The 15,862-nt window shown below is 36.7% G+C and overlaps 1 protein-coding gene across 6 annotated transcripts in view; it reads right to left on the reverse strand.

Annotated features, from left to right (window-relative positions):
• Positions 1-6,477: 6,477 nt before the first annotated feature.
• LOC101175009 (electrogenic sodium bicarbonate cotransporter 1-like) overlaps positions 6,478-15,862 on the reverse strand; it is a 38,708-nt gene continuing 29,323 nt past the window's right edge. For 2 of the 6 annotated variants that reach the window (XM_023960585.1, XM_023960590.1), the window contains 12 exons: positions 14,913-14,974; positions 14,617-14,802; positions 13,111-13,224; positions 12,456-12,617; positions 11,728-11,906; positions 10,927-10,999; positions 10,230-10,298; positions 8,864-9,037; positions 8,632-8,796; positions 8,425-8,515; positions 8,159-8,230; positions 7,956-8,072 (listed from right to left, as the gene is read on the reverse strand). In XM_023960585.1, the coding sequence (XP_023816353.1) occupies positions 8,187-8,230; positions 8,425-8,515; positions 8,632-8,796; positions 8,864-9,037; positions 10,230-10,298; positions 10,927-10,999; positions 11,728-11,906; positions 12,456-12,617; positions 13,111-13,224; positions 14,617-14,802; positions 14,913-14,974 (1,319 nt within the window). In that variant the 3' untranslated portion in view covers positions 7,956-8,072; positions 8,159-8,186. Of the gene's footprint in view, positions 8,073-8,158; positions 8,231-8,424; positions 8,516-8,631; positions 8,797-8,863; positions 9,038-10,229; positions 10,299-10,926; positions 11,000-11,727; positions 11,907-12,455; positions 12,618-13,110; positions 13,225-14,616; positions 14,803-14,912; positions 14,975-15,862 lie in introns of all 6 variants that reach the window. The other 4 variants (XM_023960584.1, XM_023960588.1, XM_023960586.1 and 1 more) reach the window with 3 other exon arrangements.

The raw sequence follows: 15,862 nt of genomic DNA on the forward strand, positions 1-15,862 counted from the left end.
CAAATCAGTAAACAGGTGCTGGCACTGATTTTAAGGATCACATTTCAGTTTTACCAGGCAAGTTTTTGGTGCTGGACCCCAGTTGTCCATGTTTGCCCTTCATGAGGAAAATGGCAAAAATAGTCTGAAAGAAACCAAAATAAAAACAAATTTTCTGTCTGTGTTGTGAAAACAGTTGGGTAGATTCAACAGTCAGCACCAACTCTGTCAGAAAGCCACAGGGAATTAGTTATATGGGAGATGTGTGGTTTAAAATAAAACATCAAATTTACTTCCTACATCATATGAAAAACTCGTGAAAGCTTCCCCTTTAAAATCAACTTCTGCCTGTTAAAGTTGAGACGTTAAGATGTTTTTTTTAACAAAGTTAAACCCTTTTTTTGTTTAAAAATAAATGCGGATTTGGTCACATTTCCATCTTTAGAATTCAAGCATGTGGCCAATAGATAGAAAAATGAGGAATTTTATCTTTAGGTACCTACTAAATACCTCAAATTTGTGTGTTCAATTTGTTCTTAGAAATCAAATTTGTGAATTTTAGTTAAAAAATCTGGACAATAACTCACACCAAAGTCAAAATGTGTAGATGTTTAAAAACTGAAAGCTGTTCTGTTTTTGAAATAAATGAGAACATGCCCTCTAACGTTAAGCCCACTTGTAAGAATTAGCATAAATCTGCCAGCCTTCACTGCAAAAATTAAAATTATAAAAATTAAAATTTCCATAAGAAGCCTTTTTCCTATGCTAATTGGAAATGTGTAACAATGTAGCTAAATATATTAAAAAATTTAATGGGTTACCTTTACGCCGCATACAAAATAATACAAAAATTACCATTTTATTTAAATAAAATTTACATGTTAAAGTGCTCATTGTAAAACAGTAATGTCTGTGTATTATGAAACTCAAATACACATCTGTGAAAGGCAACTTGATGAGTCAGAACATTGTGCGGAAAAAAGTACGCTAGAAGTACAGCCAGTATACTATTGACCATGTTAGTGTAGTGTAGGAAAAATACTCACTGAATACTTCTTTAGACTAAATTTGAGCATTTTAAGTTTACAATACATAGATAGTGTATGAAAAGTAAACTTCAAGTATACTTTTGGTTCATTTTTAGTAAAGGCTACGTCAGGGCTGTGCAAGCTTCTTTGACTCGTGGGCCACAAAAGATTCTGAAATTTGACGGAAGGGTCTGACGCACGGAGCGTCTTGGTGACCCAACTCGTGTAAAAAGGAAAAAAATGTTGTCTGAACAACAAAAGCGTGCATTCATTTTAATTGAAATGTTATATTAAAAAAAAAAGAAATGTTATATCATATATAACATTATATATAACATCATATATAACATATATATATATATATATATATATTTATATATATATATATATATATATATATATCTCCATCCATCCATCCATCTTCCTCCGCTTATCCAGGACCGGGTCGCGGGGGCAGCAGACTATATATATATATATATATATATGTGTGTGTGTGTGTGTGTGTGTGTGTGTGTGTGTGTGTGTGTGTGTGTGTGTGTGTGTGTGTGTGTGTGTGTGTACATATAACAACACCCCTCTCACCCTCCGCGGGTGGTTTCTCCTCCAAGCTCGGGTCCTCTACCAGAGGCCTGGGAGCTTGAGGGTCCTGCAGTATCTTAGCTGTTCCTAGCACTGCGCTTTTCTGGACTGAGAGGTCTGAGGTCTTTCCAGGTATCTGTTGTAACCACTCCTCCAGCTTGGGGGTTACTGCCCCGAGTGCTCCAATTACCACAGGGACCACTGTCACCTTCACTTTCCAGGCTTTCTCCAATTCTTCTCTGAGTCCCTGGTATTTCTCCAGTTTCTCATGTTCCTTCTTCCTGATGTTCCCATCGCTTGGCACTGCCACATCCACCACAACGGCTTTCCTCTGTTCTTTATCCACCACTACAATGTCTGGTTGGTTCGCCATTACCATCCTATCAGACTGGATCTGGAAGTCCCACAGGATCTTTCTTTCAGGTTCTTTTTCTTTTTTAACTTGTCCTGTCCAACAGCTGGGCAGGCAGATGAGAGCTGAGGGCCTCTTGTGTTGGACATATTTTACTTTAACAAGAGGGGTTATAAATCTTCAGACATACCTCTGGAATAAACCCCTTTTGTAATTGAGGCCAAACTTTATTAATTTCAACCATGTTTGAAAATCTTTGGTGTTGGACCGGACGGAAAAGGAAAGAAGGGAAGAAGAGAGAGGGATGTTGGAGAGGGGGGGGGTTAGGAGGGTGATAATAGGAGGGGAGGGGGGATAAGACAATGAAGCAGCATAAAGCAACAAGTTTACTGGTTGTTTATCCTTACGGTAAGGTTCAAATGCAGTACAAAAAGGGCGGGGCCTGTCCACACACACACTCAAATGTTATAAACACACCTGCTAGCTGCAGAAATGTCCACATGTCAACATGTACACAAAACAGATAGTGTTCACACACGCATACTTATGCCTTTAAACCAACTAGTGTGAAATATTTCATTCATTCTATCACGCAAACTATTAGTGCAAAGGTGAGCTAGCACCTGTGCTCAGGTGAGTGTTTATGTTTTTCTAAAATAGATGGTGGAACGTGAAAAGAAGGAAGGAGAGTGCCCAGCCACAGTCCCACAGGATCTTTGCCCTCTCATTCTCTGCCACCTTTGGGGGTGTTTCCCATTTTGACCTTGGGGTGTCCAGTCCATAATCAGCACACATGCTCCTGTATATTATTCCAGCCACTTGATTGTGGCGCTCCATGTATGCTTTCCCTGCCTGCATCTTCCACCCTGCAGTTATGTTGATAGGCTGCATATTGCCCCCAAGTCATAGTTTGCCCACCCCTGGTCTAAGTATACTTGAAGTACACTTAAATTGACGACTTTTTGCAAAGGCAATTTAGTCAAACTTTTCAGTATCTATGAAATTCAAAGTTTTTCTGGATCAGCAAAGTTAATCTTATTCTCTCGAGTTTGATGGGTTTGTGACTCCTATTCAGGAATGATGTAATGCTTGCGAACCTGCCTGCAATGCTGACATCCTTCACCTATTTCTCACAACATAAGCTGTCAGGATCATTTTCATCTATTTTCATGAGGGACCTTTCTGCATAAACCTTCAGTGCTATTTTCTAATTTTCTGTATTTCATTAGTTTTTACTCCAACATTTAAGATTAAAGCACCACCTCAAAGATTAAAGATGACACTATAGGAGTATAGCAAGCTTTTAAGATTCAAAATGAACAATCATATGACCATTTGAATCTTTTAATTTGTTAAAACCTCTCCTTTGGTGCTGCAGTAACATTGAGAACAATGTGTAAGGCCTTTTAAAAAGACATAGAAGTTGGAAAAAAGCAGTGATTGATTCAACTTGAAACAAAGAGTGAGTCATAATGTTTTCGTAAATGTTAGCTCTTAACCCACTTAAACTTTATTTTTACCTTCTTCTACCATCAAATTTAAATTGAACAATATTTGCTGAATATTTTTACATTTATAAGTAAGATGCATTAACGTGAATGTGCAAAAAAAAATCTGAAATTGCATCTTATGCATTTGTGCTCTCTGCTGTCATGTTTCCAATATCACAAAGGCCTTGAATAGAAACTATTGACCATTTATGTATAAAAATACTTATTAAAAGCAATAAAATCATATTAGAGGATAGATTGTGAGAACACTTCACAGATATTAAAGAGTAGCAGGTTTCTCTCTTCCAATCAGTCAAAGTAATATTGTCAAACATAAGTCGAGTCAAACACACATCAAGCTAATTTGTCATGAAAACAGAAGCGCAAATGGATAAAACAATAAATTTAGCTTTTTCATTTATATCAAAGTTTAGCCAAAAAAACTGAACAAATCAAAACAGAAGTAAGGATAATTAAAATCATTAAAAACGAACCAAAAAACGTCAGCAATTCAAACTGGATTCAAAGCAAAAGGGACAAAATGCTGTCACACTTCTACAAGTCAAAAAGTTTTCAAATATTGTTTTAACCCTTAAAAAAATAAGCAGGTACAGGAAACTAAGAGTTTATTTCCCTAAATAATTAACTTTTTCCTCATAAAAAATCTTGTTTCAAGTGAAAAGGGAACTATTTAAAAGTTTAGAAAAACTTACAACAGAAGAACTTACATTTGATTGAAAAATGTGCAGGAAAATGAAGCATTTCTCAAATTTCTGCACATATAAAAAAAAGGTCATTTCTCAAGAAAAAAAAAACGGAGTGCTAGACAGCTCATTTTTGCTCCACTCTGACCATAAATTGCACAACTGCAGACTGTGTTCATCTTTTTTTTCCTGCTTTTACAGTTCCACAAAAAAAGAAAAAATCTTAGACCCGCTGGCCACTTATAACACAATGTTCCACTTTAAATGTTGCCTTAAACACATCTATTTACCTCCTTATCTTGTCAGGACAGTGTCCATCACCATTTAACCTCACAGGGGCTGAGAAGATAAGCACTTATGCAACTTTTACTGACACAAATTCAAAACAAAAAGAATAGATATAAGCAGAAATGAATAAACAAATCAACGATTATCATTTATTTGGACTCTGTTAAGCTCTGAACCGACTAATAAGAAACACGGAGACAGAAAAGCTCAAGTTGCCAGTCCAGGAAACTGCCTGAAAGGCCCTGAGGGAAAATGCACTAATGGGTTCTCTTGACTGAGAAATGACAGTCTGGACATGTAATCACTGGACAATGTTGTGAGCCTTGGAGACCATGTCATTGGAGGCATGAAGCCTCAGTGAACACCGACGGTTCATTAAGGACACTGAAGCTGTTAGATGGACAAGCCCCTGTGCAAATGTGCAAAATGGCTTTTAGCTGCCAGTACATCTACATCTTTATATATAAAAAAAAGTTTAAGCATACCGGTATATTTCTAAAATCCTTTTTAAGGGAGGCCATAAACGTAGTTACCTCTTGAGGATAAATTACGTGAAGGGTGAAGATGATCTTTGACCAACAGGAATACCGTTAAGATTTTGAAAAAGAATGCTGAAAAATAATGAAAAGAGAGGACACATGGTCAAATGTGTTAAAACAAGTATTTAATCAAAATGCGAAAATTCCCTTTAGTTCTCAGTGGGTAATTTAAGAAATCACATGATCTCAGTCATGGACTTTAAAAAAAATGTTGTAGGGTTTCTTTTTGTGCGTGTGTGTGTGTAAAAAATGAGGAAACAGATAAAATTAATTATTATGCTGAAGAATAAAAGAGCTTTTATGTTGAAAAGCAACACTGCCCTCTTAAGACAAAACCTGAAACTTGCCTCTTTTTTTTTTACATTGAGATGTTGCAGAAAAAACTGTTGCCAACTGCAAGCATTTTGCAAATTTATTCTGAAGCTGAAAGACTTTCACCAAAACCAAAGAACTGGTCTACCAATAGAAACAAACATGAACGTTTGCATAATGATGAACCTTTTCCCTTTTGGCAAAGGATCAGTAAAGACTTGGTTTGTTTCTCCATGCATCTCCACAGTAATGCTCTAAAAGCAAGCTCTTTGCTAAACTGTCTAAAAGCAGACAGCAGCATGGATTAACATATAAATCTCCAGAGAATTCACGAACGCACAAACTCATCTTTTTACTCAGCCTTTTAACTCCGGACTTAGTGGGCCAGCTTATTAACTTTTATTGTTTTACTGTTTCTTTTGTTGTCAAGTGATTTTATTTACATTTGCCGTCATGGAAAGCACTTTGGTTGCTCATGCTTTTATAAGTGCTATATAAAAAAAAGATTTTAAAAAAGGAAATCATCACATCTTTATTTCTATCAGGACAATGAAGTATATTATTTATGATTTCATATGTCTTTTACTGTGGTAAATTTCAAAATAAAGCTACAATTAATGCAACTTTTATTGAATCTTTAAACGATAAAAAAAAACAATCACCCAAAACATGTCGGAAAAAAAACATGCACATATAATTTTATTGTTTCATAACCTCATTAAATATTTATGGATATTTAAAATAATTTACCAAAATTTTTTACATTTAAATCATCCTACAGCTTTATATAAAATATTAAACTTGTTTGCAGACATGTCAGTAAACCATAAAAGATTTCCTTCCAGTTACTTCAAGCATTAATATCTCTAGAGAATAAAACTGGATGAATGAAAAAAAAATGTAACTGCTTTACACATATTCTTTTACACATAAATTGAAAGACTCTACAATTTCGGTATTTGTACGACTGTGAGTCAAACGTTCATTTTGGCCTTTTATTTTCTTAAAAACGTAAGATTCTGACAAAACTTTTTTTAGTTTAGGTGTGCATGTTTTTATTGTTTGACATGTAAAAATATTTGTCTTTTACCATAAAATCAAAGGAATAGAAAATACCTCATTTGCCTTGATGCACAAACATATACAGAATCATGTATTAAAGAAAAACTGGTTCATTAAAAAGCCAGAAATAAATACAGAAAAACATTTAAAAATCATTTGGATCACTTTATTGCTCATTTGAAACCCTACTGCATAAAAAAACACTTCTTTTGAGTAACATACAGTTATTTGAGCACTTAAGATGCTTGTACAAAATAGTTTGTGTAGTATCTGTATTAAAAGAAACAAAAAATACAAGAATTATTGTGTCAGATGTCAAAATATACAGACATCAGAATCAAGTGTTGTTTTTGGGTCAGTCTTCAGCTTCCCACCATGTTTTTTTGGTACCTGTGTGTGTTTAAATCTGCAATGGAAGCACGATCCAGTCAATCAGACAAATGTACAGATTCCAAACAGTATTGCACATGATTGCAAAGTGAAATCTAAGTGGAGCATGAATAGAAAGGTCTCAAAAATTATGATTTTGAGGAGAAAATAGGTATATTCTTATTTTTACATCTATGAAACAGTAGTTCTTCCACATCTGGATAGTGTACATCTCACAGTGATTATTTTTGATTTCAGTTTTACAAAGATATACAAGTAAGAAAGTTAGTAAAGGTTTGTTTGTTTGTTTGTTTGTTTGTTTGTTACGATTTGTTTTTGGGCTGCTTTTTTAGTTAAATTAGTTTAATTTTGTGCTTTGTAGAGTCGGCAAAAGACAATTTATAATCAGTTATGAACTGTTGCTGTTTAGTTAAACCCTTCCAGTGTTTCTCTTTATTTCTAACAAAACATGGGTGAAATAATCCTTCAAAATAAAGGCATTTCTATATAATTTCATTTTGGCAAAGAAGAAATTTGAAGATTCGGACAAATTGGGATATTTTAAGAAAATATTTCAGTCGGTGTTTGATCTCAAATTGTTGCACAAAATATAACTTTTTTTTTGCTTCTGCAATCTACAAAGAGAAAGCTACATAAACCTCTTCAATCAGTGAAAATTGCCTGGATATCTGAACCACCAAAGACGTTTACTTAATGATTGAAATTTATAGCTATTTTACTGTGAGCTTACATTTCACTTGGGTATAAAAAAAAGAGGGAAAGAGGAAAACCATCTTAACATGAATAAATACATGATAAAACAATAAATACATACTTAAGGAAGCCCTTTTGTTCATGACATTTAAAGGAGGACTCCTGATCCTCAGCAGTACCTCCGCGATTTTTTGCGTTTCAAGAACTTTTACAGTACTGTACCAAAAAAATCTGGTTATGTTCGATGTTTAAAAACAAAACCAAAACAAATTCCAGTATAAAACTAAGATCCCTCTACATCATGTTTAGTCCTGGAGCTCTGACAATGACAGATCTTTGATAAATTAACAAGAAATAAAGTCGTAAAAACTGCATTCAGATTACGTCAGTAGTGCTTCCGTTTTCTGCAGAAAACCCTGCAGGGTTAGTTTAAATTTGGTGCCTTCAATATATAAGATAAATACTTCCATGACACGGGGGGGGGGGGGGGGGGGGGGTTGAAGAAAAACCACCGTCATAAAGTGGCACTGCGGTGCAGATGATTTAGCGGTTTGTTTGTTGTGTTTCACAGTTCAGATTCGGAGCGCTTCCTCAAGAGGGAGCCGGAAACCTCACGCTCTATCCGAATCCGAGGTGAGCCGTGGGCGCGGGAATCTCTGCGCAGACAAACAAAAAAGAAGCAATGTTAAAACATCCCGTGCAAACTCCCAAAAAGAGTCGCCAAAAAGGGAGTTTCACTCACTTACACGGTGGGAGATTCAAAGTAGCTCTCAGCACGGTGAATGGGGCTTAGAGAAAGTCTGCGGCTCATCTCCTGAAGGATGAAAACACGTAGGCTGTTTGTGGTTTCAAAGCACAGAAAAGGTCAAAAGAAAGCCAAGCACCGCAAAGCCTTTTTTGAGGGTTTAAAACCTCACTGCTAGTCAGCACCAGAGGGTTAGTGCCACAGAACCAAGGGAAGCCAAGCTCCAGCAACTCTGAGCAAAACAAACCCCGACTCATACTCACTATACACAGATTTATCTGCCAACATGGGCTCCTGCTCCATTTCCATAGAGATTTTTATAGTGGGAATATTGTCATGGTAGGGGTAGTCAGACTGTGGGAGGAGGGAGCGACAACATTAACACTCACTGACTGTTTTGTCGAGGGTCAGGATCTAATGGAGGATGACCAGGACAAGACGTTTCTTTTAACAAGTAAAATATCACTTACAAATTCCATCTCGCTGTCGATGCTTCCCTTCTTCTTGTTCTTCTTCTTCTTCTCGTCCTCTTTTTTCTTCTTGTCTTTCTCCGGGATCACATCATCCAGGTAGCTGAGGTCGTGCTGGGAAAACACGTAGTCCATCGCCTTTCGGACGGCGACTAATGCCAAAATCTGTCAACGGAGAGAGGAAGCTTAAAAATCTCTGTTCGCACCCAATCATGCGTCATCTGTCTCTCACCATGACGGGGAAAACGATAGCAGCCACGGTGGACTTGAGGATCCAGAGAAGAGCAAGACAGAGGGCCTGAATGAAGGTGAAGAGGTGGATGCGCCTCTGGGGGACGTGGCGCAGGTAGATCAGGTCTGGCTGGTGCTTTGCAGGCATGAGGAGCAGCTGCAGGCGATCCATGAACTGTGGGTGCAAAAACACAAGGAAGATTAAGCAAATGATTCATACAGAAATGATTATCATGAAGTAAAAGTTCCCGTTTATTCAATATTCAATCAAATCTGCAGAAAGTTTCTATTCATACAAGCACAAAGCAATGATGGAGGGAATGAAAACTGAAGATGGAAGGTTTTTTTCAGTTAAGGGAGACAAATCAACAATTCATGCATTTTTGGTTTAATCAAAAAACTAAATGTAGGAAGTTTTTATGGTAAACATTTAATTTTACAAATGTAAGTTCCACCTTTGTTTAATTTAAGTCAATAATTCTGAGCAAACTGCTATTCTTAACCAAACAAAGTTGCATTTGGCTAGAAAATGTAAAAGTGGATATTAAATTGAACCACGTTGATTTGAAAATGTATGAATTAAAATCACCAGCATTTATTTGTGTCTGCTGTGCTGCTTAAAATGAGCAACAACCTCAACTTCCTAGCCTTACCAAGACGTTCTACTACTAATTCTACTTTCTAGAGGACAGCTGGATTTTTGAGGAAAGGAATTTCCATAGAAATTCCACTAAAATCCGAAGTTTTAACAAACCTGGACAGCAAACCCTAAGCTAAAAAATACTTCAAGTCTATGGCTAGTATACCTAGTCTATGATAGAACTGACTGAGGCAGTATACATGTTTTTTGTAAACGATGTATTTATTGTGAATGTTGCAATTTAGTTTAAAGAAGTATTCAGTTAGTATACACTAGTTGTACACTATATGTACAAGATCTATATTATATATCAATATTTCTGCTTTACTTATTCTCAAGTATACTGAATAAAAGAAACTTTATATATATATATATATATATATATATATATACACATACATACATACATACATACATACATATATACATACATATCATTTTTAATTTTTAATTAAAATTTGTAATTTTTTAATTATTTTTAATATTTATTATTATTATTTATTTATTTTTAATTAATTAACTCTCTGGATATTGTTTTCTTTTTATGCAAGTTCCTCACCATTTGATTTGACCAAATTCACTTTTATTCTTCACCCTTTTTAGTTTCTTTCACCCCTCAGACAGTAAAATATGAAGGCAGTTATGAAATATAACAAACTTCCTTGCACTGAGCTGTAATTATAATGTGCTTACATTAGCATGTGTTAACAGTCAGTAACCGACTTACCTGAACCCCCTTTAGTGACGCCACACCCATGTACAGAAACACACCGTAAAGCACAGGCATGGGAATGAACTGCACAACAGAGAGAAGAACAAAACACACCAATGTGACAAACGGGAATTAAGCCAAAAAAAAATATTCCAGAAAAACGTCCCCGTTTTCACACCACCATGACATGTAACAAGTCATTCTTGGCGTCAGTGGAAAGTTATAAATAGATCACAAGCAGCTTTTCTGAGGGATACTGTGACTTGGCAGCTGCTGATGTTAAGTTTATAAACTCTTATTCACTTTTTGCCACAAAGCTTTTATTAGGAGCAGAAATAAATCTGTAAAAAAAAATACAACAAGAGGACATAAAAATGTGAAAACAAAGTTAGCAAAAAGTAAAAAACTGTTTTGAGAAACAAGAGATACAAGAAAGTGCTTGAAGCAACTTCTGTAGGTGCAGAAAAGGCCCACAAGGGGGTGCAGTGGTCCATCAACTTTCACTTTTTGGTTTGGCAGCTTCATGAAAAGGCCTTCTGCTGCAGCTTAAACATGCCTCCTTCACATCGAATCACATCACATATGACCATCTAATCAGGCGATTAAAAACCGATTGGTTTGAATTTGAAGGAATGTGACAGGAGTTTGTCCTAAAAGAGACAAACAGTCATTCACTTCTGTAGTGGAAAATTTATGAAAGTTGGAAAGTTACCTTGAGGATTGGGGCCATGAAGACAGAGAGTCCTGTCAGGAGGAACACGCAGATACCGGTTACTCTCTGTTCCCTGGATTGGAGAGAGAAAATAAAATCGTGAGTATTCCGTCTTTAAAGGAAAATGTTTGGCTTATTGGAGTGAAAATATCTTTTTTTAACGAGGAAACTATATTGACAACAAAAAACGGCTATGGGAACAATTAAAAGGAAATTGCTGTCCCTAATAAACGTGAGATTTACAGTTTGTTTCTGGTATTTTCTCCTCCATTCTATTTTTAATATAAAACAATGACAAAAAAAGTTTGCTTTGACTTTGTTTGATGGGCCTACGCTCTGTGTTTCATCATCACCAGAAAAAAGTAAAAACAACAACCACAGCCTAACATTAGCAGTGCAACAAAAAGGATGAGCAATATTAAAGCTATCCAGCCGAACAGTTTTGATCCAGATTCCAGCTCAGACAAGGAACACAAAGACGTACATGGATTTATTCGTCTAGAATAGATCCATTCATCTGATGCATCCACTTGGATGGAGTGGAGCAAACAGCTGGTGGCCCGCCAAGCATAGTTTCTACATCAAAAATAAGCTCTTTTTCCAACAGTATTTAGTCATCTGCTCGCGGTTCACAAAGATTTGCATAAAGAAATGCAATTTTGAGCTTCATTTTCTTTATAAATGTTAGAAAAATGTCACAAAACCTGTTAAAAACACCAAACCATGATTTTTATCAGAGTGTTTTTTTAAAAGATCATGAGAAGTACTGGAAACCTTAATCAAGTTATTGTCTCCACTCACCGAACACCAAGGAATTTTGGCTGCTCCCCGGGCGCCGACGTCTGCGTCTCCATTCTCAGCGAATCGATGTGGGCGATGGAAATGACTGTGGCAGCGACATACCACGGCAGGCCCATGAAGGAGCAGACGATCATCAGGATGGCCACCCAGAACAGATCCAGGTGATACCCGGCCCCTTTCTGCAGAGGCAAGAGTTTCAATTAATTATTCCAAATATAATGTCCATGATTTCCAAGAGGCTTTTGAAATGAAAAATAGCCTTGTTTTGGATCAGCATTTGCTCTGTTTTTTATCACAACGGGGAAACACTTCAAAAATAGATCAAAACATGGTCAAAGCATTAACATTTTAATGTACAGATGCAGCAAAGATGTTAAAAATTTCATCACTCAACTTTCATTAAATTATATATTTTTTTGTTTATGATATTAAGATGAGATAAGATTAAGCTTTATTGTCATTGTACAGTCACACTTGGTACAACAGTACAACTAAATTGCAAAAAATGGTTCTTTTGTAAGAGGGAGGTATCAACTATTTTGTCCTGTGTGGTTAAGATGATGACAGCAGATTTTTTTCAAATTAACTTTTATTAGCAATAATTTATTAAGACAAATTTACTTGCCATTTTGTTTAAAATTCTCTTTTTTCAGTCATAGCTCCAGCTGTGAAGCATTAAAGAAGCTTTATTACCCAGCATTCTTTGCATGTTGAAGCTGTGCACTTACCTTTAGTTTGTGCTCTTTCCTGTTAATAATCACAGCAGTGATCTGCTGGTCCATAAATATTAGAATGGTAACAAGCAGGGCGGGGAGAGCAGCTGCCAGGTACACCCACCAGGGGTTTCCTCCAAAGGGGGCAATAAACCAGCCCCTATGTGGGCTTGTGGGCTGTGAAGGACAAGAAAACAATGGTTGGCGTGTGTGATGCACACACTGGTTGATGCACCCACCTAAAGGGTGCTTTTTTCAAATTTTCAACAATGAAAAAAAAACCACTCCATTGCTTACATGGTATTTAAAGCATCATTTCAGACAAAGAACAGGGAATTAAAGACTGAAACAAAGACGCCTCTGTTCTCATGTCACATTCAAACAAGTTCTTCCGGCTCCTCTGTCAAAGCTTGGCTGTCCGGGGGTGTTGTCAGCTGGCAAACCTTTGAGCTTAGCGATCGCCAAGAATGTCAGTGTCTTAGTTTCAAGTAATATCTATCCCAACAGCCAACCGACAAAGGGAGCACTATGTTGGGATTTGGATAAATTACTGAGGTTCTCCAGCAGAAACAGGGATCATTATCCGCGTAATTTGAGGAAACTGAACAGACCGCTGTCCTCCCAATAACTCAAACTTATGAATGAAAGCATTTTTTTGTTTTTTTTTTACCTTAAATTCACTAGGCACAATGAGCTTTGGGGTGTTCACGCCAACCAAGGCGTCCACGACGCAGAAGAGCAGGATGGTCAAGATGATGGCAAAGTCGCTGATTAGCTTCCTCACCTGCAAAATGGGGGAGGGAAATCAGGTTTACTTAAAATTCATCAGATTTTCTTTCCACACAGATTTCAGATTGATGATTGTAGGTGCAGGAATCTGTTCAACCAACAGCCCTTTTACTGGTGTTTGTGTAGTTAATAAAGGTTCAAACCAAAACCAGGTCATGTGATCAGGGACTGACTGGACTAAAAGTCAGTTTGAGTCAGTACCAGAGAAAACATATGCTTGATTTCAACATTGAGAGTCTATAAAAAGCAAACGTTCCACAAACACTAAATGAGAATTCCATTGAATGAATCTAGGGCTGATTAAGCTCTTTAACTGCCATCTTGATCAAAAAATGACCTTACCACTATTTTCTGACAATGGGTTAAGATTTGGTTGAAATGCGCCTCATTTGTACACGGCTAGTAATGCCATTCCTGAGATAAAGACTCACTGGTCACCTGCGGTCAGTGGTTTGTTCAGTTTTAAGGTCAACTACACAAAAAAGAGGTTCATAAAACATGTCTACATTGAACTATATTAATGACTGCCCCTCCTTATTCAATCTGTCACCTTTTGTCTTTTACGTTTGTTTTTATGTTTCTCACTGTGTGCATAATTTTATGTATATTAAATGATTGTTCATTGTAGATGTATATTTTCTATTAAAGTATTTAATTGATGCTTTGAGGGTTTCACATTGACAATTTTAACCCCTGCCTGGGGACTACAGATGAAAAATGGCCTTTGGGCTAATTCTGGCGCATTGCAGCCATGCTTTTAATGTGCACTGTCCCCGTTATATAAATTAATAAATACAAAAAATGTTTAAAATAATTCAGACAGTAAACTATTTTATTTGTTGTGAAAGTGGATCTTTTTTTTATTAGAAAGCCCCTAATGGTCATTTTGTGAACTGCACCTGGCTCCAATTTCCTTTGCTATCAAATGAGCTTCAATCTGAAAGTCAAAAGGTTGACCTGTATGTCATATGGTCACAATGGCAAGAACTTCTGCTCATACTAACACTTCAACAGGTTGTAAACGGGCACTCAAAGAAGCAAAAATACAAACCCCTTCATAGTCAGACTTGGTCATCTGAATTTGTGTCCTTCAAGTTTTAAATGATTTAATTGCAAAAGCAATAGTTTGAAGGCAGCAATTGGTTTTGTGCAGATAATCCAACTTTTACCACCAAGGTAAAAAATAAAAGATTTTAATGTTCGCCTTCTGGCCAACCAGAATTTGTGTATTGTAAATACAGTCCTTTAAAGATCTTAGGTGTTTCCCCTGGATGTCTTTGTGCTTCGTCATGACTGAGTTTTTCTTGGATAAGCGCTGTTCTCATCCAGTGTTCCTGTCTGCAGGAACACTACTGATCCTCTGTGAGAGCAGAGGCCCGTTGCTCACCGTAGTGGGGAAGAATCGGCTCGTCTTGAACGTCTTCAAACCCATGGAGCAGGTGTAGGTCCCAAAGAACAGGATGAAGGACATCAGGGTGATGTCAGGCACAAAGTCGCAGACCTCTCCCACCAGCTGTCCCCCAAACTTCTCACACTCGTGTTTGGTCAGGGACGCCCAGGTAATATTAACCGGCTGAGGAAGGCGAGAGAAAGCATTACTTTTATTAAAGAAAAGCTTCAGTAAAAGTAAATCCTGGTGTGTGTGTGTGGGGGGGGGGGGTAAACAAAGGCAAAAGAACATACCAGATCAGCACCCTCTGTACCGTTTGTCCAGGCAGAAATATCAAGGTCTTCTGATGAGTTGCCTAGTAAGGAGAAACAATGATACACAATGTTTTAAATCTGGGACAAGATCCACCTTCCACTTGAAATTCCTTTAGGTCTAAATAAGAGCTCGTGTTCTCTGCTTTTCAGTTTTTACTGCCCCACAAGGTTGATGTTATATTATTATTTAACATATAAAGGAGGCCGCTGGGAATGTAAAAATTAATTTACATTGATCTGACTGACAAGTCTGTACTCCCTTTATTATTTAATCTTGTCACAGCTGGTTTAAGGATTGGTCAAAGTCTAGAGCAGAGATCTGCAACCTGTGGCTCTGGGATCCCTCCATTGTGGCTCTCTGGTTAATAAAAAAATAAAATGTTTTTTTTAAGTAGCTAAGGTAAAAAGTAGACCAATTTGTTCTTTATTGAACTCATTCACAGTTGAAAATAGTACGCATCACTCTGCGAGGTTCCTGACTACAGTACCCAAAATGTTCCAACAGGTTTACTAAAATTAAACTAAAACGTTTTGACACCTTCATGAGTGCTGTTTACCACAAAAAAATCCATTTGTTGTAAGTAGCATAACCACAACCAGATATCATACTTAAGAAGCACCAGATTATAAGTCGGATTGTCTGTTTTTTAAATCAAGTGCGCCTTACGGTTCAAACAATTCAGTAAAAGTCACTTAATTGACTCAGATATAATTTTCGTTAGATTTACAAATTTCTGGCATTGATGCACCACAAATATAAAAAAAAAAAATCTAAATCATAATTTTACATTACACAACCTACAACTATTTGCAGGACTGAGATGATCCTTAGTGACACAGGGAGTCTTTTATTTTGAAAGAAAGTCATGTAAACCTCAGTCAAAAGTTGTAAAACATCTCATATTTTGAAAAAGGTTATGTTCTCTTTA

The sequence above is a fragment of the Oryzias latipes genome, chromosome 12, assembly GCF_002234675.1.
Source record: "Oryzias latipes chromosome 12, ASM223467v1".
Taxonomy (NCBI): domain Eukaryota; kingdom Metazoa; phylum Chordata; class Actinopteri; order Beloniformes; family Adrianichthyidae; genus Oryzias; species Oryzias latipes.